Source organism: Leishmania braziliensis, chromosome 16 (assembly GCF_000002845.2).
Source record: "Leishmania braziliensis MHOM/BR/75/M2904 complete genome, chromosome 16".
Taxonomy (NCBI): Eukaryota; Euglenozoa; class Kinetoplastea; order Trypanosomatida; family Trypanosomatidae; genus Leishmania; species Leishmania braziliensis.
Genome location: NC_009308.2, coordinates 75,715 through 89,123, shown reverse-complemented (window position 1 = coordinate 89,123; position 13,409 = coordinate 75,715). Strand labels below are relative to the sequence as shown.

Genomic DNA, 13,409 nt, shown 5'->3' with positions numbered 1-13,409 from the left:
AGAGCGGTCCTGCCGCCACATGTCGCTCGCCTCGTTGCGGAGTCGATGGCGGTGGAGGGGGTGGGGGCTGAGTATCTGACAGCGGCCCTGCTGTAGAAGCGGTGCCCTGGGGCACCGGAGACTCGCCAGTGCTCGTGTGCGGCGCTCCCGCCGCCACCTTCTTCTCGGGCCCCTCGTCCACGCACGAGCGCCGCCCTACGTGTGTCTTGGAGCAGGAGGTGATGGGGCTGTGTGAGTGCGCACACGCGCACCTCTTTACCACGCCGCCAAACGGGCAGAGGGCTGAACGCGTGTACAACGGTGCGGGCGTCAGGGCTGAGGCCTTCGGCGCTGGCCTCCGTGGCAGCCGTGCCCGCTCCTTCGCCTGGGGCAAGAGGGAGGGAGGAGTGCAGGAGGGCATGCGCCGGCGGTGCGCTGCTGCTGCCCACGTGTGCCTGTAGTTTGTGCGTCCGAATGCGGAGAGCGCTGCTCTTGCGTGCGCGCGTGCCTTCATCATTGTCTTCGCTCGCTCACTCCCTCCTTCCCTCCCTCCCCTCTCTCTCTCTTTACGCGTGTGTGTGCTGATGTTGTAGTGCCTCCTGCTACGTAGTGAAGGGACCACCATTTGTGCTTTGATCTCACCGCCGTACACCCACTCACAAGTCTATTGCGGGAGTTAGTTGATTTATCGGGCTGTATAGGGCTATCAGAGAGGCGGTGACTTCTTATCGTGATGGCGCAGGTGAAGTCCGCGATAGAGCGACTCCGAGAGGTATCGCTCGTGTCGGAGCTGCCTACTGTCATCAAGCTCATTATGAAGCGAAATATCGACATTAAGAGGCCGGACGCAGATGGCCGCACCGCGCTCCACTACGCTTGTATGAATGACAACAGGGTTTTAGTGTCGTACCTCCTCTCGCGTGGCGATATCGACGTCGATTGGAAGGATAAGGACGGCAAAACTGCGCTTCAGCTGACACCTGTGGAGGCCCGCTTCGAGATGCGACTTCTGTTTTCAGAGATGATGGCGATCCAGCAGGCGCGTGAGCGCCCGTCATCGCAGAGGGGCGAAGAGGCGAATGAGCAGATGCTCGACGATGACCTGCGTGAGTCTGACAAAGTGAGCCCTGCTACCATGCGTAAGATGGCAGTGTGCCTGGTGTTGCCGCTGCTGGTGTTAATATTCTACAACGGCATCCTCTTTGCGGTTCAGTTCATTGCGGGAACGCTGTGCTTCTATTACTTAGCCGTGGCTTACTTTGTGTCCGAAGTAGCCATTCGGCCGCCCTGGTATCACCACCACCCTGGCGCTTCCGCCCTGACCATGAAGGGGTGCCCAGACTACTGGCAAGGGTGGGTCTATAACCCCAAGAGGGACTTCGGCCTCGAGTACGACGATGTCGAGTTCCCGTCGACGGACCATTACACGCTCCGCGGGTGGTACGTCCCTCCACCGCCGGGGAGGGCGCGAGAGATGGGCGTTGTCCTGGTGCACGGCGGTGGCCGCGACCGTCGTTCGTGGGAGCGACACCTGCCGTTCTTGCACAACGCCGGCTACGGCTGTTTGTTGTTTGACTTTCGCGAGCACGGCCTGAGCAGCGGCAGGATGCGCGGTTTTACCTTCGGCATCAAGGAGCGCTTTGACGTCGTAGCGGCGTGCAACCTCATGCAGTCCAAGTACGGCTACAAGCGCATCTGTGCCATGGGAACCAGCGTTGGCGGTTCCTCGGTGATAATGGCGGCCGCCATAGATAAAAACATCGACGTCGTCATTGCTGAGAACGCAATCACCACGTCGGCGACCCTGCTGGATCAGCAGATGGTGACGGTCTTGAGTGGCTACTTTGCCCAGAAACGGTATAGCGTGGTACTCTTCCGACTGTTCCGCTGGTGCGCCACCTTCTGGCTCAACTGGCGCATTGGCAACAAGCCGTCGAAACATTGCCAGGCACTGCACTGCATCGCCAAGGTATCGCCGCGACCAATTCTGCTGATGCACGGCATGAACGACACTCTGGTGCCGGTGCGCCACTCGGAGATTTTGTTCGAGGCGGCGCTAGAGCCAAAGCAGCTGTACATATGTGAGGCCGCCTTCCACTGCGGCCTTTACAACACAAAGCCAGACGAGTATGAATCGACAGTGCTTGGGTTTTTGGAGAAGTACGGCGTTGCCTCATCCTCATCTCCATCCCCATCACCCCCCAAGGAGGGCAAGAAGGACCAGTAGGGGTACTGCTGCTGGCCAAGCCCGTCTCTGTTGCCCTCCCTCTCCATTGTATGCGTCTGTACACAGTGTCGCATCCTCCGATCTTTTACCACTACCAGAGACGGCCACCACCACCACGTCGGCTGCTGCTACTATACAAGACTCGCACGGGCAGTCAGGGATTGTGTTCTTCTCTCCTTTTTTTTTTTTATGTACGGCCAAGCTGACCTCCCCTTCAAGTGCGCCTGGTCGCTTTGCCTTTGGTCAGCCATACACTCCGACACGGGCATGCACTGAAATGTCGGGGTCAAAAGCCCGCGACGTGACATGAAGTGCCTGTAGGTGGAGGGAGGGGGGGTGCTGTTTCTGCACTTTCCGGCTATATCCCCAGCTGCTGTAAGCAGAGAAGATTTTCTCCCGTTCTTCACCCCACTCTCTCTTTGTTTTTTTTTTCCCCCTTTTCGGTCGTTGTACCTGCGGGCTCACACCTGTCGAGGCATACTTCGGCAACTGTATGCGGCAACGTCAGGATTGACTGCTGGGGTTACCTGATTGCTTGCTTTGCTCTCCCCTCACTCTCTTGTTTTTCCCTTTCTCCTCCTCTTCTTATCTGCTTCCTGTTTTGCGCGTGGCGTTTTCGTTCTCTCTGAGAGAGTAGTGTAGTGACGCCCTCTCTCTCTGTGTGTTGGCCTGTGGATGCAATACCGAAAGAGAGGCCAGTGGCGTGTGCAGTCGCAGAGGAGCGACTGCACACGCCACCGACCTTCACCCAACACCTGCCTTCCTGTTCACATAGATGTCCTCTCATCCCTTTTGTTTTCTTCCTGTGTGGGTGCCTCCTGCACCTTTTGACAGTTCTCTCTTCCTCACCTGTGGACCGCCGTCTGCCCTCCCGCACTCTCCACCCTCCACCTCGTTCTCGTTCTTCTCACTCATCCTCACTCCTCTCCATCGGTTAACGGAGTCCTGTTAGGGTACTGGGTGGTTTCCCGGTGCGTCTGCGTATAGTCAACCAGCTGGCCATTATCAGCGAGACCCTGCAATCCCAATCGTAGGCCCAGGGACTCATGCGTCACCAATTTGTATTGGAAAGCGGGGGGAGGGGGGCTGAGAGGAAGGGAGGTTGGGGTGCAGGAGCGGTGGAGGGGCACCAGTCGCCCCACACCGAACGTGCATCGATTCCTTTACTCTTTTGTGATGCACGTCTGCCAGCTCTGGTGTGTTGCACTTCGATGCAGAAGGCCATGGTGGTATCCCCCACGTCTCTGGTTCGCTGTGCCCAGCCGTACGGTGATCATCTCTTGCGGGCGCCACCGCAGGACTGTCCCCTCGATGCCGGTCAGTCTTCAGTTTCTTTCTTCCTTTCATATTCTCTCACTTTAAATGTGCTCAGCCGCAACTCAGCGCCGGCACATCGAGCATGCATGACCTCCCCCGCTCTGTGTTTCCCGTGAGCCTCGACGCTGCTTAATCTTTCCCCCCTTCTCTGTTCCTGTGGTTCTCCCTCATGGATGGCGTCTGCTTGCATGGGCATGTAAACGCAACTTCACAGTGCCCCTTTCGCCTTTGTCGTTACCACCAACCCCTCCCTCTCCAGCAAGTCGCCAAGACACTGGCGCAAACGACGACAGCGGCAACACGGAACGCGTCCCTCTTTCTCTTTCCACAGCGACCACCCACACCCGGTAAGCGGCCCTCGTGTCTGTTGTGCGAACCCACGTGCCTGTGCATGCGCTCGTGCGGTTTGCTCATGCGCCTCTCCACAGCGGACGCTCTTTCCTGTCAGTAGCAGGGCTGCGCACACTTTCACAGAAGGCCTCGCTCCCGTTGTTCTCTCTTTGCTTCAACAGAATGGACATTAAGGGCACCATTGTGGATTGCAAGCGCAGCGGCACAGAGGAGGTCATTTTCCGCTTCCTAATCCTTGACGCCCCGAGCCCAAGCAGCTTGCCCACCTACGTGAAGCTCCTGCAGCGACAAAATGTGCACCATCTCGTGCGCGCCTGCGGCCCCACCTACAACGCCGAGCTAGTGGAAAAGAATGGCATCCAGGTGCATGGGTGGACCTTCGACGATGGCGCGCCGCCAACGCGGGCTGTGATGGACCGGTGGCTGGACTTGCTATCTCAGGAGGTCGGCAAGACGCCACCGGAGACTATCGCGGTCCACTGCGTGGCGGGTCTAGGGCGGGCACCGATTTTAGTAGCGTTGGCACTGGTGGAGTATGGTAACATGGCTCCGCTGGATGCCGTTGGCTATGTTCGCGAGCGGCGGAAGGGTGCCATCAACCAGGTGCAGCTGAATTGGCTTATGCGGTACAAGCCGCGCCATCACCAAGCGAGTGATCGTTCGCTTGTCTGCACCAACTGCGCTGTGATGTGAAGGGCGCTAGGGAGACGAGACCGCCTGCGCCTCTGCCATTTGTAGGTATTCGCGGCGCCGTTAAATTTTTGCCCTTGTAAACGGATGATGGGAAAAAGAGAGGGAGGGAGTAGTGCAGCGGCTGCCTGTGCGGAGTCTGCAAAAGGCGGCACGAGCGGCAATCGCAGCGGAGCGACGGTGAGAGATGAGACGCATCGCGCGGACGGTCCCCTTGCGCCCTTTGCTCTTACTTCCCTGCGGCTTTTTTCGTTAGTGTCTTTCCTTTGCGCTCACGTCTTTGGTCTCTTCTGCAGCACACACGTTTCGTGTATGTGTTGTGCGCGTGGCTCTGTGGATCGCTTTGTGCCCGCTCACTTTGCTTGCCTTCACCGTTCATGCCGACGCTTCTTCCAACTCACGTCCTTCTCCGTGCAGGTGTCTGTGAGCGCGTCTGTGTTTCGATTTTTTTTGCGTGTTTACCCCAAGACGGCGTTCCGGATGATGTGAGCCACCTCGTCCTGGTGCCAGGGTGCAGGACCCACTCCATGGGGAGGCCAAGAACCTGCCGCCTGGTCCCCGAGTACGGCTATGCGGATTCTTGGTGTTGGCGGACAGGCCTGCGCTGGCGCTGCGCGGAAGAGACGTGCGGCCCTGACGATGTCATTTATGCTTAACTCAGTGCGAGTCGTGCGGATGATTCGAGGAATACTGACGCATCCACACTCATAACCTTTATTTTCTGGTTCTGCTCGTGCTGCGCAGCGGTGGTGTGGAGCGCATTGATGCACTCGGCCTGCGCTGGATGCGCGGGTATTGCAGTGGGAGTGAACGGCGCTCAACGGTGTGGGTTGGCCTGGACTGCTTGACGGATCGCCGATGCAGGTCTTTCGATGCAAGAGACGCACTTACCCCCTCCCCCCCTTCCACATACACACACACTGATTTGCAAGGGCTTTGGTCTCACAGGTTCTCAGCACTCTGGTGTAGCAAGAGAGGAGGGAAGCACAGCGATGGCGTCTCCGTGGCTCATTACAACAGGCCACGTAGAGGTGTGGGGCTCTGTTGTTCTCGAGGACGGGGCTGGGGCTGAGGCTGAGGCTGTGACGGCCTGGCTTTTCACCGGTGGCCCTACTGGACGGGCACACTTCACGTTCGGCAACGTGCCTGCAGGTAATTTGGTGGCACGGTAAGTTCTCAACAAGGCACCAAGCGGCGTCGCACGCAGTCTTCCTGTTGCTGGAATGGACGCCGGCTCACGTAGTTGGATACGGGGGACACGAAGGGACCACCTGACCGGGCTGGTGGGGCCATTCGGCGCGATGGGCTCCATGACAAGCCCTTGCCATCACTGCAAGCGATAATAGCCACCTCGACATGACACAGCGCGGACGGGCCCACGGGGACGTCCCCTTCATGCTCGGCTGCTTCATCTGCAATGGGAGCACCGTCACCACGGCGCCGCGTGACCAAGCTCACTGTCCACCTTGAGGCGGGATATGGCCCTGCGCCGCCAGTGATGACTGGCGCCCAGCTGCGCTGCGGCCTGATTGTCAAGTCGACCCGCAGAGCCCGTGCCGACCACCGCGACAACCCGAAAGCGCATCAAAGGGGAGGCGGATCGCCCATGCAGTGACACCCGCCACAGCGCATACACAGCTGCCAGGTATCCTTCATGGATTGGGTGAGATTCCTGGCCGATAGCAACGGCCACCAGGAAGGCTGTTCCGTGTGGTAGAGCCGCTTATAGGCCTCCCTGTACGCTAACACTGACGCGATTGGAGGCGGCTCTCGAGAAGGTACCCTGTGCGTCGCCCGAGCACCGCCCTCTCTCGGATGCGCTCATCAGCGAGCTTGAAGGAGCGAGCCCCGAAGGATGGGTACGATCCTGCAACGCCCTCACCCCGGCGATCCTCAATCCGTGGCACGCATTCAGGTCACCCATGCCCCCCCCTCCGCACACTGCGCGCACAGGCAATGCGACACGGCGACCTCTGCCTCGGTGCGAAAGGGGCATGCTGGCATGTTGGTCAAGATGCTCCAGCGGAAGTCAAGACGGCCCCCGGCAGTCCCCCGCCCGCGCCCCACTGAGACCCAGCCCCACGCTTCCCAAACCGCCCACGCCGGGTGGGCTCGAGGTGGCACCCCGCGCAGTTCACTGCGGCTGCGCCCTGAACGTCGCCGAGATTCACTGTGAGAGTGTCAAGACTCTCCTGATGCACTGCAGGAAAGTGCTGCTGAGCAGCAACAACCACAGTGTCGCCGACAGCCGCGTCACCTCTACGTGAAGAGAGAGGCTCGCTGCGCCCCTCCTGAAAGCCGCAGAAGCCCGATGGTGATTCCGCGTCCTAGCGCTGTGCGGTGCCGGCCAGCAATCTGTGCCGGCTACTCGAGCGAATGACCTCGCGACGACTGCGCGACCATCTGGGAGGCAGGCTGCCGCCAACAGCACTCCGGCTTCCACCCCCGCCGCTGCACCGTGGACCCGTGGGCTTTCTCCTGCACAAAGCGGTGCAGCCCCAGTACGGTGCCCAGGTGGGAGCGGCGCTTGTGGACTGAGGCCGCGCGTTTTGCCGGGTAAACCACGCCGCTGCGAAGGTTCAATGTAGGTCCGTACCCCGTGCTCGCTTCCCCAAGTCGAAACGGAGGAGGGCAACGTTTGCACGCGGAGTCTTACAGGGATCTGCCCGAGGACCTCTTCTCTTTGGTGCCGCAGGCTCCCTGAGCGTGGAGCTGGGCAGGACACCCGGGCTGCGCCACGCCCTCTTTGCTGATGGCGCCACACTCCTCACGCCCTCCGCAGAGCACGATGTCAGAGAAGCCACGCCTGTCAAGGGACTTCGGACTCAGGAGAGTGCAGAATGCCCCTGCTGCCACGGACTCACCGCAATGTCCCGCCTGTCGCGGCACATGCAGGCAAGCCATCTAGGCAGGCCCCCTCCATGTGGCAGCGGTGGAAGTGGCAGGGCGGAGGCAGCGAGTCCTCCTCCCCCCCGGCAACAGCGCCGCTCTGGAGCTGGCCCCCAGGAGGCGAACATGCGAGTGCTGGGGGCACGTGCTGTGACCCACGACTGACGTGGCGTGCTGTAATCCAAAGGAATCGTCGCAGCGGCCAGAAGAGCCCGAGTGGTGGGCGGACGGGGCGCGAGGAGATCCATGGCGGTCAGCTCCATAGTGCATGCGTGCGAAGTATGCGGCGTCTCCGACATCCGACCGGGTGGGCTGACGAGGCACAGATGCCGGGTGCCGGACGAGAGCACCTCGGATTGGACCATCGAGTTCTCCAGGTGCCGGTGTAAAGTAGGCGTGGCGCGGGGTCTCCGTGGACCCTGGCTTGGGTCTGGCCGGCTGTCTCGTGGGCTCATGCGGGACGCACCTGGGCTCCCGCCGTCCGCCCGCACGACAGTCACCACCGCCGCTGCCCTCGCGCAAAAATGTCGGCGCGACCCGCGTGGATCAGGGCATGCTGTCCATCCGAGTTTCTGTGTGTCGCCGATCGCGCGGCGGGTACCGGAGGAAGGAAGGAGGGGCCGTGCGGAGCCCGTGAGCCGCATGGCCCGATTTGACGGCAGGACGGTTCGTCCTAGACGACCGGGATGTCGCCGTCGTGAGGGAGAGGCTGTGGGCGTATGCGTATACTTCTGGATCTCACTCGTGGTAGGCTGAACACGCTGGAGAATGAACTGTTCAGAGGACACGTGAGCAGCGAGGCGGTTGTTGTAGCTTGGATCTTGATGAGGTGGGCCCGTGTATGGCTTTTTGCCAGTCTGTGTGTCCTGCGTCGATCTGCGTGCTTCGCAATAGCGGCCCTCTTTCACTAGCGGTTGGCTCGCCTCGCTTCTCCCCGTTCTTACGCATTGCCGCTGCTCTTGTTTGGGCTTCTCTTCCGGACAGGTGTGGTACTGCCTGGAAGTCTTAAGCCGTGCGGTGTGAGCGCCACTATCGCTGCTGTTTTTGAATTTTCTACTGTCGTCGTTGATTTGCCTTGACGGCTGTGCCCACTTTGCGGACCGTTCCATCGCGTCATGCGCGGATGTCTTTGTGCTTTAGCGCTGCTGCAGGCTACGCTGTGTGTTCGACATGAATAGATCCGTTACTACGGTCCTCCGAGCTGGCGCATGCGTGCCTGGTTGGCTCGCCGGTGTCGCTTCGTTACCGACATGGGCCACCGCATTCGATTTTCCTTGCCGTTTTCTTCTCCCCTTTGTCTGTCCTCTTGCTCGTCTGTTGGTCCCACCCCAGCTTCCCCTGAAGTATTTCCCACGGAGCTCTGTTGCTCATGTTTATCCGTGCGTGGCTACATCGTTGGATAAAGCGCGTGAAGTAGGCACCGTGACGCACACTTCTGTCTCACTCCTCCCCTCTCCCCCTCGTTTGTCTATCGATTTTGCTTGTTTCGCTTCCTTTGCTGCCGGCTCTCTCGCTCAAGCCGTTTTTACCTCCTTTCGCTCGCTCCTTCTTCCTCTTCCTCGTCATGGGGAGACACCCCAGTGCGTTGCATCGCAGGGCCCAGTATCCCCACGCTGTGCCGGGAAGCCAAGCAGCCCCCCGTCTCCCTGCCAATGGTGAGCCTCTTCTGGTGGTGACAGGGCCCAGCACGTAGGACGTGTGGGAGGTCGGAGCGATGCATTGCTCCTGGCTTCGACGGCCCGGTCGTGGATGGCGCTGCGTCGGCGCGCCCCGCGGCAGTGAGCGCGCTTGCCCCACCCATGTGATGGGCAGAGTGTCCAGCGTGACTCGAGAGCATCCCATCCGGCGGTGACTGCCTGCTGGTGTGGGGTGTGTGAGCCCCCTTGCGGGTGCTGCGTGAGGTGGCGACCGGCACGGTGGGTGCGTGGGTTGGTAGAGTATGAGGCGGGGGCCGTGCTGAGGTGGCTGAGTCTGCGGGTGCTTTGCAGCACGCGATGGGTCCCGTGGCAGGGCCGAGGGGTGTGTGGAGTGGCGTTGGGCCTGTGTGGCAGAGGGTGGGGTGCTGGGAAAAAGTTCTTCTTTTGCCTTTGCGGTGCGGTCGCTGGAGGGGTCCACGAGTGTTGCGTAGTTTTCCTCTCGTAGTTCTTGAGGGAATGTATTGTTATGCGTTGGCGTGAGTGGACGCGTGCGGAGTATGCCCGAATATCGCCTGTACGGACACGTATGCGAGCAGCCGCAGGGGGAGAAGCAGAGGTCTCTATGAAAATGGCAAGTTCTCCTGGTGAGGGGGGGGGGGCGGTGGATACTCTTCAGCCTAAGGCTGTTTCATTGATACCCAGGAGATTCTGTGAACTTACGGGCACTCTCACTACGTGGAGATGCGGGAGGTAGTTCGTGAGGGATCAGCTGTTCTGGCAACAGCGTGTCTCTCTTCCCCATCGATGCCTTCCGTCGTGCCGTGTGAACTCTCTGCTCTGTGGTGGACCCTTAGCGAGGCACGCCCTGCACACATACACGAACGTTGACCTTTCAGCCGACGGGAAGCGTACAAAGGGCTGCTGATGGGCCGTGTGTCTCTGCACACGGGATTTCCTGCGTTGAACCGTTCACCTTCTTCCTGTTTAGGGGCGCCACCCCTTTCCTCCGTCGACTCTCCACCTCCCGTCCTCCTCCTCGCCCCACAGGCGCGCTGTTGTATTTCACACACGAGCGCCGCTTCATTTCGTGCGCTCTTTTTATTCCCGTTCGATCTTCCGCTGCGTACTGCGCGCTTGCACGAATCAAGAGGGTGTCGCGAGCAAAGAAGCATCTGGAGCGTGAGCTCGTCCCACTCACGCATACGCAGTTGGCGCAGCTCTCGGAGGAGAGTCCCTTGGGCGGAGAATCCGCGAGGAATGTGCCAAGACGCGGATCATCCTGCAGTATTGGTGACGCATTTTTCGAAAGAGCGGCTCCCCTCGACTTCACTCCCTTCACTGTCTGTTGCGGTCGTGTTTTTCTTTTACCTTCACGCCTCTCATGTCCTCTGAGGGCGATGCGGAGGGTGAGGCGTCGTCAGGGCCGCTGTCGCATGTGGACTGGGATCGGATCGAGCACAAGCTGGCTAACCTGCCGACGCTGGAGCGGCTGCTTCAGGAGTCGAACCCAAACGACTTCACCACTGCTGATGTGGAGGCGGCGGCGCGCTTTGTACGCGACATCGTAGCGACCCAGCCGCAGTGCGACGCGGATATCGAGAGGGCTCAGCGTAGACTTCAGAAAGCGTACCGACGTGTCTTCAAAAAGTCGCTGCTACTAGCAGGGTACACACAGCTGCTGCGCGAGGCGGTGACAGGGGCGAATGGCACCAGTATACCTGCGCAGCCCCACCAAGAGAGCATCGTCTTTCCTGGTGCACCCGATTCTGCTGCTGTTCTCTCGGACCTGGAGGACGCCGTACCTTCGATCTCGTCCACGCCCGGGACTTCGCCATCCCCCCCTGAGAAGACGTCTGTGGTATGCCCGGTGCTGGAGCGCTACCTCGTGTTCAAGGCTCCGCGTAGTCAGTCCGGCGTACTGGTCGTTACCGTGTTCACCTCCGCTTACCCGGATGGGCAGAACTTCAGCTGCCAGTGGAACTGCTATTACTGTCCCAACGAGCCGGGTCAGCCACGCAGCTACTTGCTGAACGAGCCTGGCGTACGACGGGCGAATCGCCTCATGTTCGATCCGTACCGCCAGTTCGAAGAGCGTGTCCGCTCTCTCATGGCAATTGGCCACCCTGCCGACAAGGTGGAGCTGCTCGTGCTGGGTGGTACATGGGAGAGTTATCCACGGCAGTACCGTGAGCGCTTCATCCGAGACCTCTTCTACGCGGCAAACACCATGTTCGACCCACCGAGGGCGCCGCGACGACCACCGCTGGAGCTGCTGCAGGAGCAGCTGCTGAATGAGTCCGCCCACTGTAGGATCATCGGGGTGACACTGGAGACGCGTCCAGACACGATCAACCCAGCGATGCTCGTGGAGCTCCGCCGATTTGGTTGTACTCGAGTGCAGCTCGGAGTGCAACACACGGACGACCGCATTCTCACCCTCGTGAATCGCCAGTCCACTCGCGAGGACACCGTCAATGCCATCAAGCTGTTGAAGGACAGCTGCTTCAAGGTGGACATCCACCTCATGCCTGACCTGCCCGGTGCGAGCTCCTCCATTGACAAGGCCATGTTCGATGACGTGCTTGACTCCCCGTACCTCCAGGCTGACCAGTGGAAGATTTACCCGTGCCAAACGACGCCTTTCTCAGTGATTGAGCAGTGGTATAAGGACCGCAAGTACACCCCCTACGGCCTGGAGAACTTGATCGACGTGCTGCTCTACGCCAAGGCGCGCGTGCACCCGTGGATTCGCATTAACCGGGTAATCAGAGACATCCCTGTGGACTACATCCTTGCTGGTGTCGAGGTGGCAAACCTGCGCCAGTTGCTCGCCTGCAAGTTGCGAGAGCGCGGGGAGAGATGCCGCTGCATTCGATGCCGCGAAATCAAAGGTGACAAAACTGTTGCGGAGAGGCTGAAGTCCGCTATCCTGCAGGAGCGGCGCTACGAGGCGAGCGAAGGGACGGAGGTATTTCTGTCGGTCGAGATGCCGACGGACGACGCGACCATTTTAGGCTTCCTGCGCCTGCGACTGAACATCCGTAACTGGGAGACACCGTTTGCGGAGCTGCTGCCGTGCGCGCTCATTCGCGAGCTACACGTCTACGGCAATCTCCTGCCCACCTACGTGGAGGAGGCGGGTCGCGCGCATGCACCGGCAGCACAGCACAACGGCATTGGACAGCGCCTCCTGAAGCGAGCGGAAGCGATCGCCAGGACGGAGGGCTACAGCCACATCGCCGTGATCAGCGGCGTGGGCGTCCGCGGGTACTATAGGCGCTGTGGCTACCGACTACTGGCTGCCTCCCGCGGCGGCTTTCTCGTGAAGAACCTTGTGGACGTGGGCGATGCGTTGGCTGGTGCGCCGATAACTGCATCTCAGGTTGCACCCCTCGAGTATTCTCTAGAGCGTGACGAAGCGTTGCTGCGACGGGTAGCGGCAAATCGAGGGGTATCCACCTCGCTGGTCTCGGGTGCGGTGCTGCCCCTCGGCGTAGCCACAGCCGCCACACTGCTGACGCATGCGACTGCGTGGTGCGGCAAGCTACGTACCAGCGTTACGCAATGGTGGTCAACTCGAAAGCGCTGCCGTGAGGAGGAGGTGGAGCAGTGGCCGCCGAGCGGTGCGGAGGGACATGTTAAACCAACAGCGCAAACACCATAAAACCTCACAAGGGCTTCAGTGCGCCTTCACCGCAGGGGTCTTCTTGCAGAGCGCGATGCAGCGGTGAAGGACTGCAGCAGCGCGAACACGTGTGCTTGATGGTGCTTTGGAGGGATAACCGAAAGGAAAAGGGGCCACACTGGTGAACAAATTGAGTAGAGGAGAGGAATTGGCGGCACATTCGAGGGAGGCAACGCTGCTCCTAAGATGTACAACGCCCGCTGGCGTGGAGGGTTCTCATTTGTCTCTTTCTGTGGCGCTTCTCTCGTCGATCCTGTCGGGCAGCTTTGTATATATCGAAGTCGCGTTGAGGCTGGGGTGGGGGCACGATGAGGAAGAGAGACGACGCTAAAGTTGACTCTCTCAGGTGCCTGCGTGAGACGATCTGTTTCCTCCATCGCTTTTTGTGTGCAGTTATCAACGCTCTTGTTGCTGCAAGTAGTAGTACGGCTCCGTCTGCTCGTGCTCCCCGTTGCTGTTTGCGGGCATCACTGCTTTCACCCCCTACTCTGCTATTCTCTCTTCCTCTCGCCAACTTGGGGCTTCTCTTGTCTGCACGCCCATATTTACCGGACAACTCCCATACCCATCCTACATGCGCTCGACCATACGACCATGCGTGCTCATCGACGTCATCATCATTGCTTGGCTGAAT

The 13,409-nt window shown here is 60.0% G+C and overlaps 3 protein-coding genes across 3 annotated transcripts; all 3 read left to right on the top strand.

Annotated features, from left to right (window-relative positions):
• Positions 1-712: 712 nt before the first annotated feature.
• On the top strand, positions 713-2,206 carry LBRM_16_0270 (conserved hypothetical protein; the record flags this gene model as incomplete). Its single annotated transcript, XM_001563581.2, has 1 exon — positions 713-2,206. One exon carries the CDS (start codon positions 713-715, stop codon positions 2,204-2,206), a length of 1,494 nt encoding a protein of 497 aa, XP_001563631.2.
• A 1,830-nt stretch (positions 2,207-4,036) lies between these two features.
• On the top strand, positions 4,037-4,567 carry LBRM_16_0260 (protein tyrosine phosphatase-likie protein; the record flags this gene model as incomplete). The annotated part of the gene is made up of 1 exon (XM_001563580.1): positions 4,037-4,567. The coding sequence occupies one exon, from the start codon at positions 4,037-4,039 to the stop codon at positions 4,565-4,567; it is 531 nt and encodes a 176-aa protein (XP_001563630.1).
• Positions 4,568-10,471: 5,904 nt separating this feature from the next.
• LBRM_16_0250 (histone acetyltransferase-like protein) lies at positions 10,472-12,754 on the top strand (the record flags this gene model as incomplete). The annotated part of the gene is made up of 1 exon (XM_001563579.2): positions 10,472-12,754. The coding sequence occupies one exon, from the start codon at positions 10,472-10,474 to the stop codon at positions 12,752-12,754; it is 2,283 nt and encodes a 760-aa protein (XP_001563629.1).
• Between the last annotated feature and the right edge of the window lie 655 nt (positions 12,755-13,409).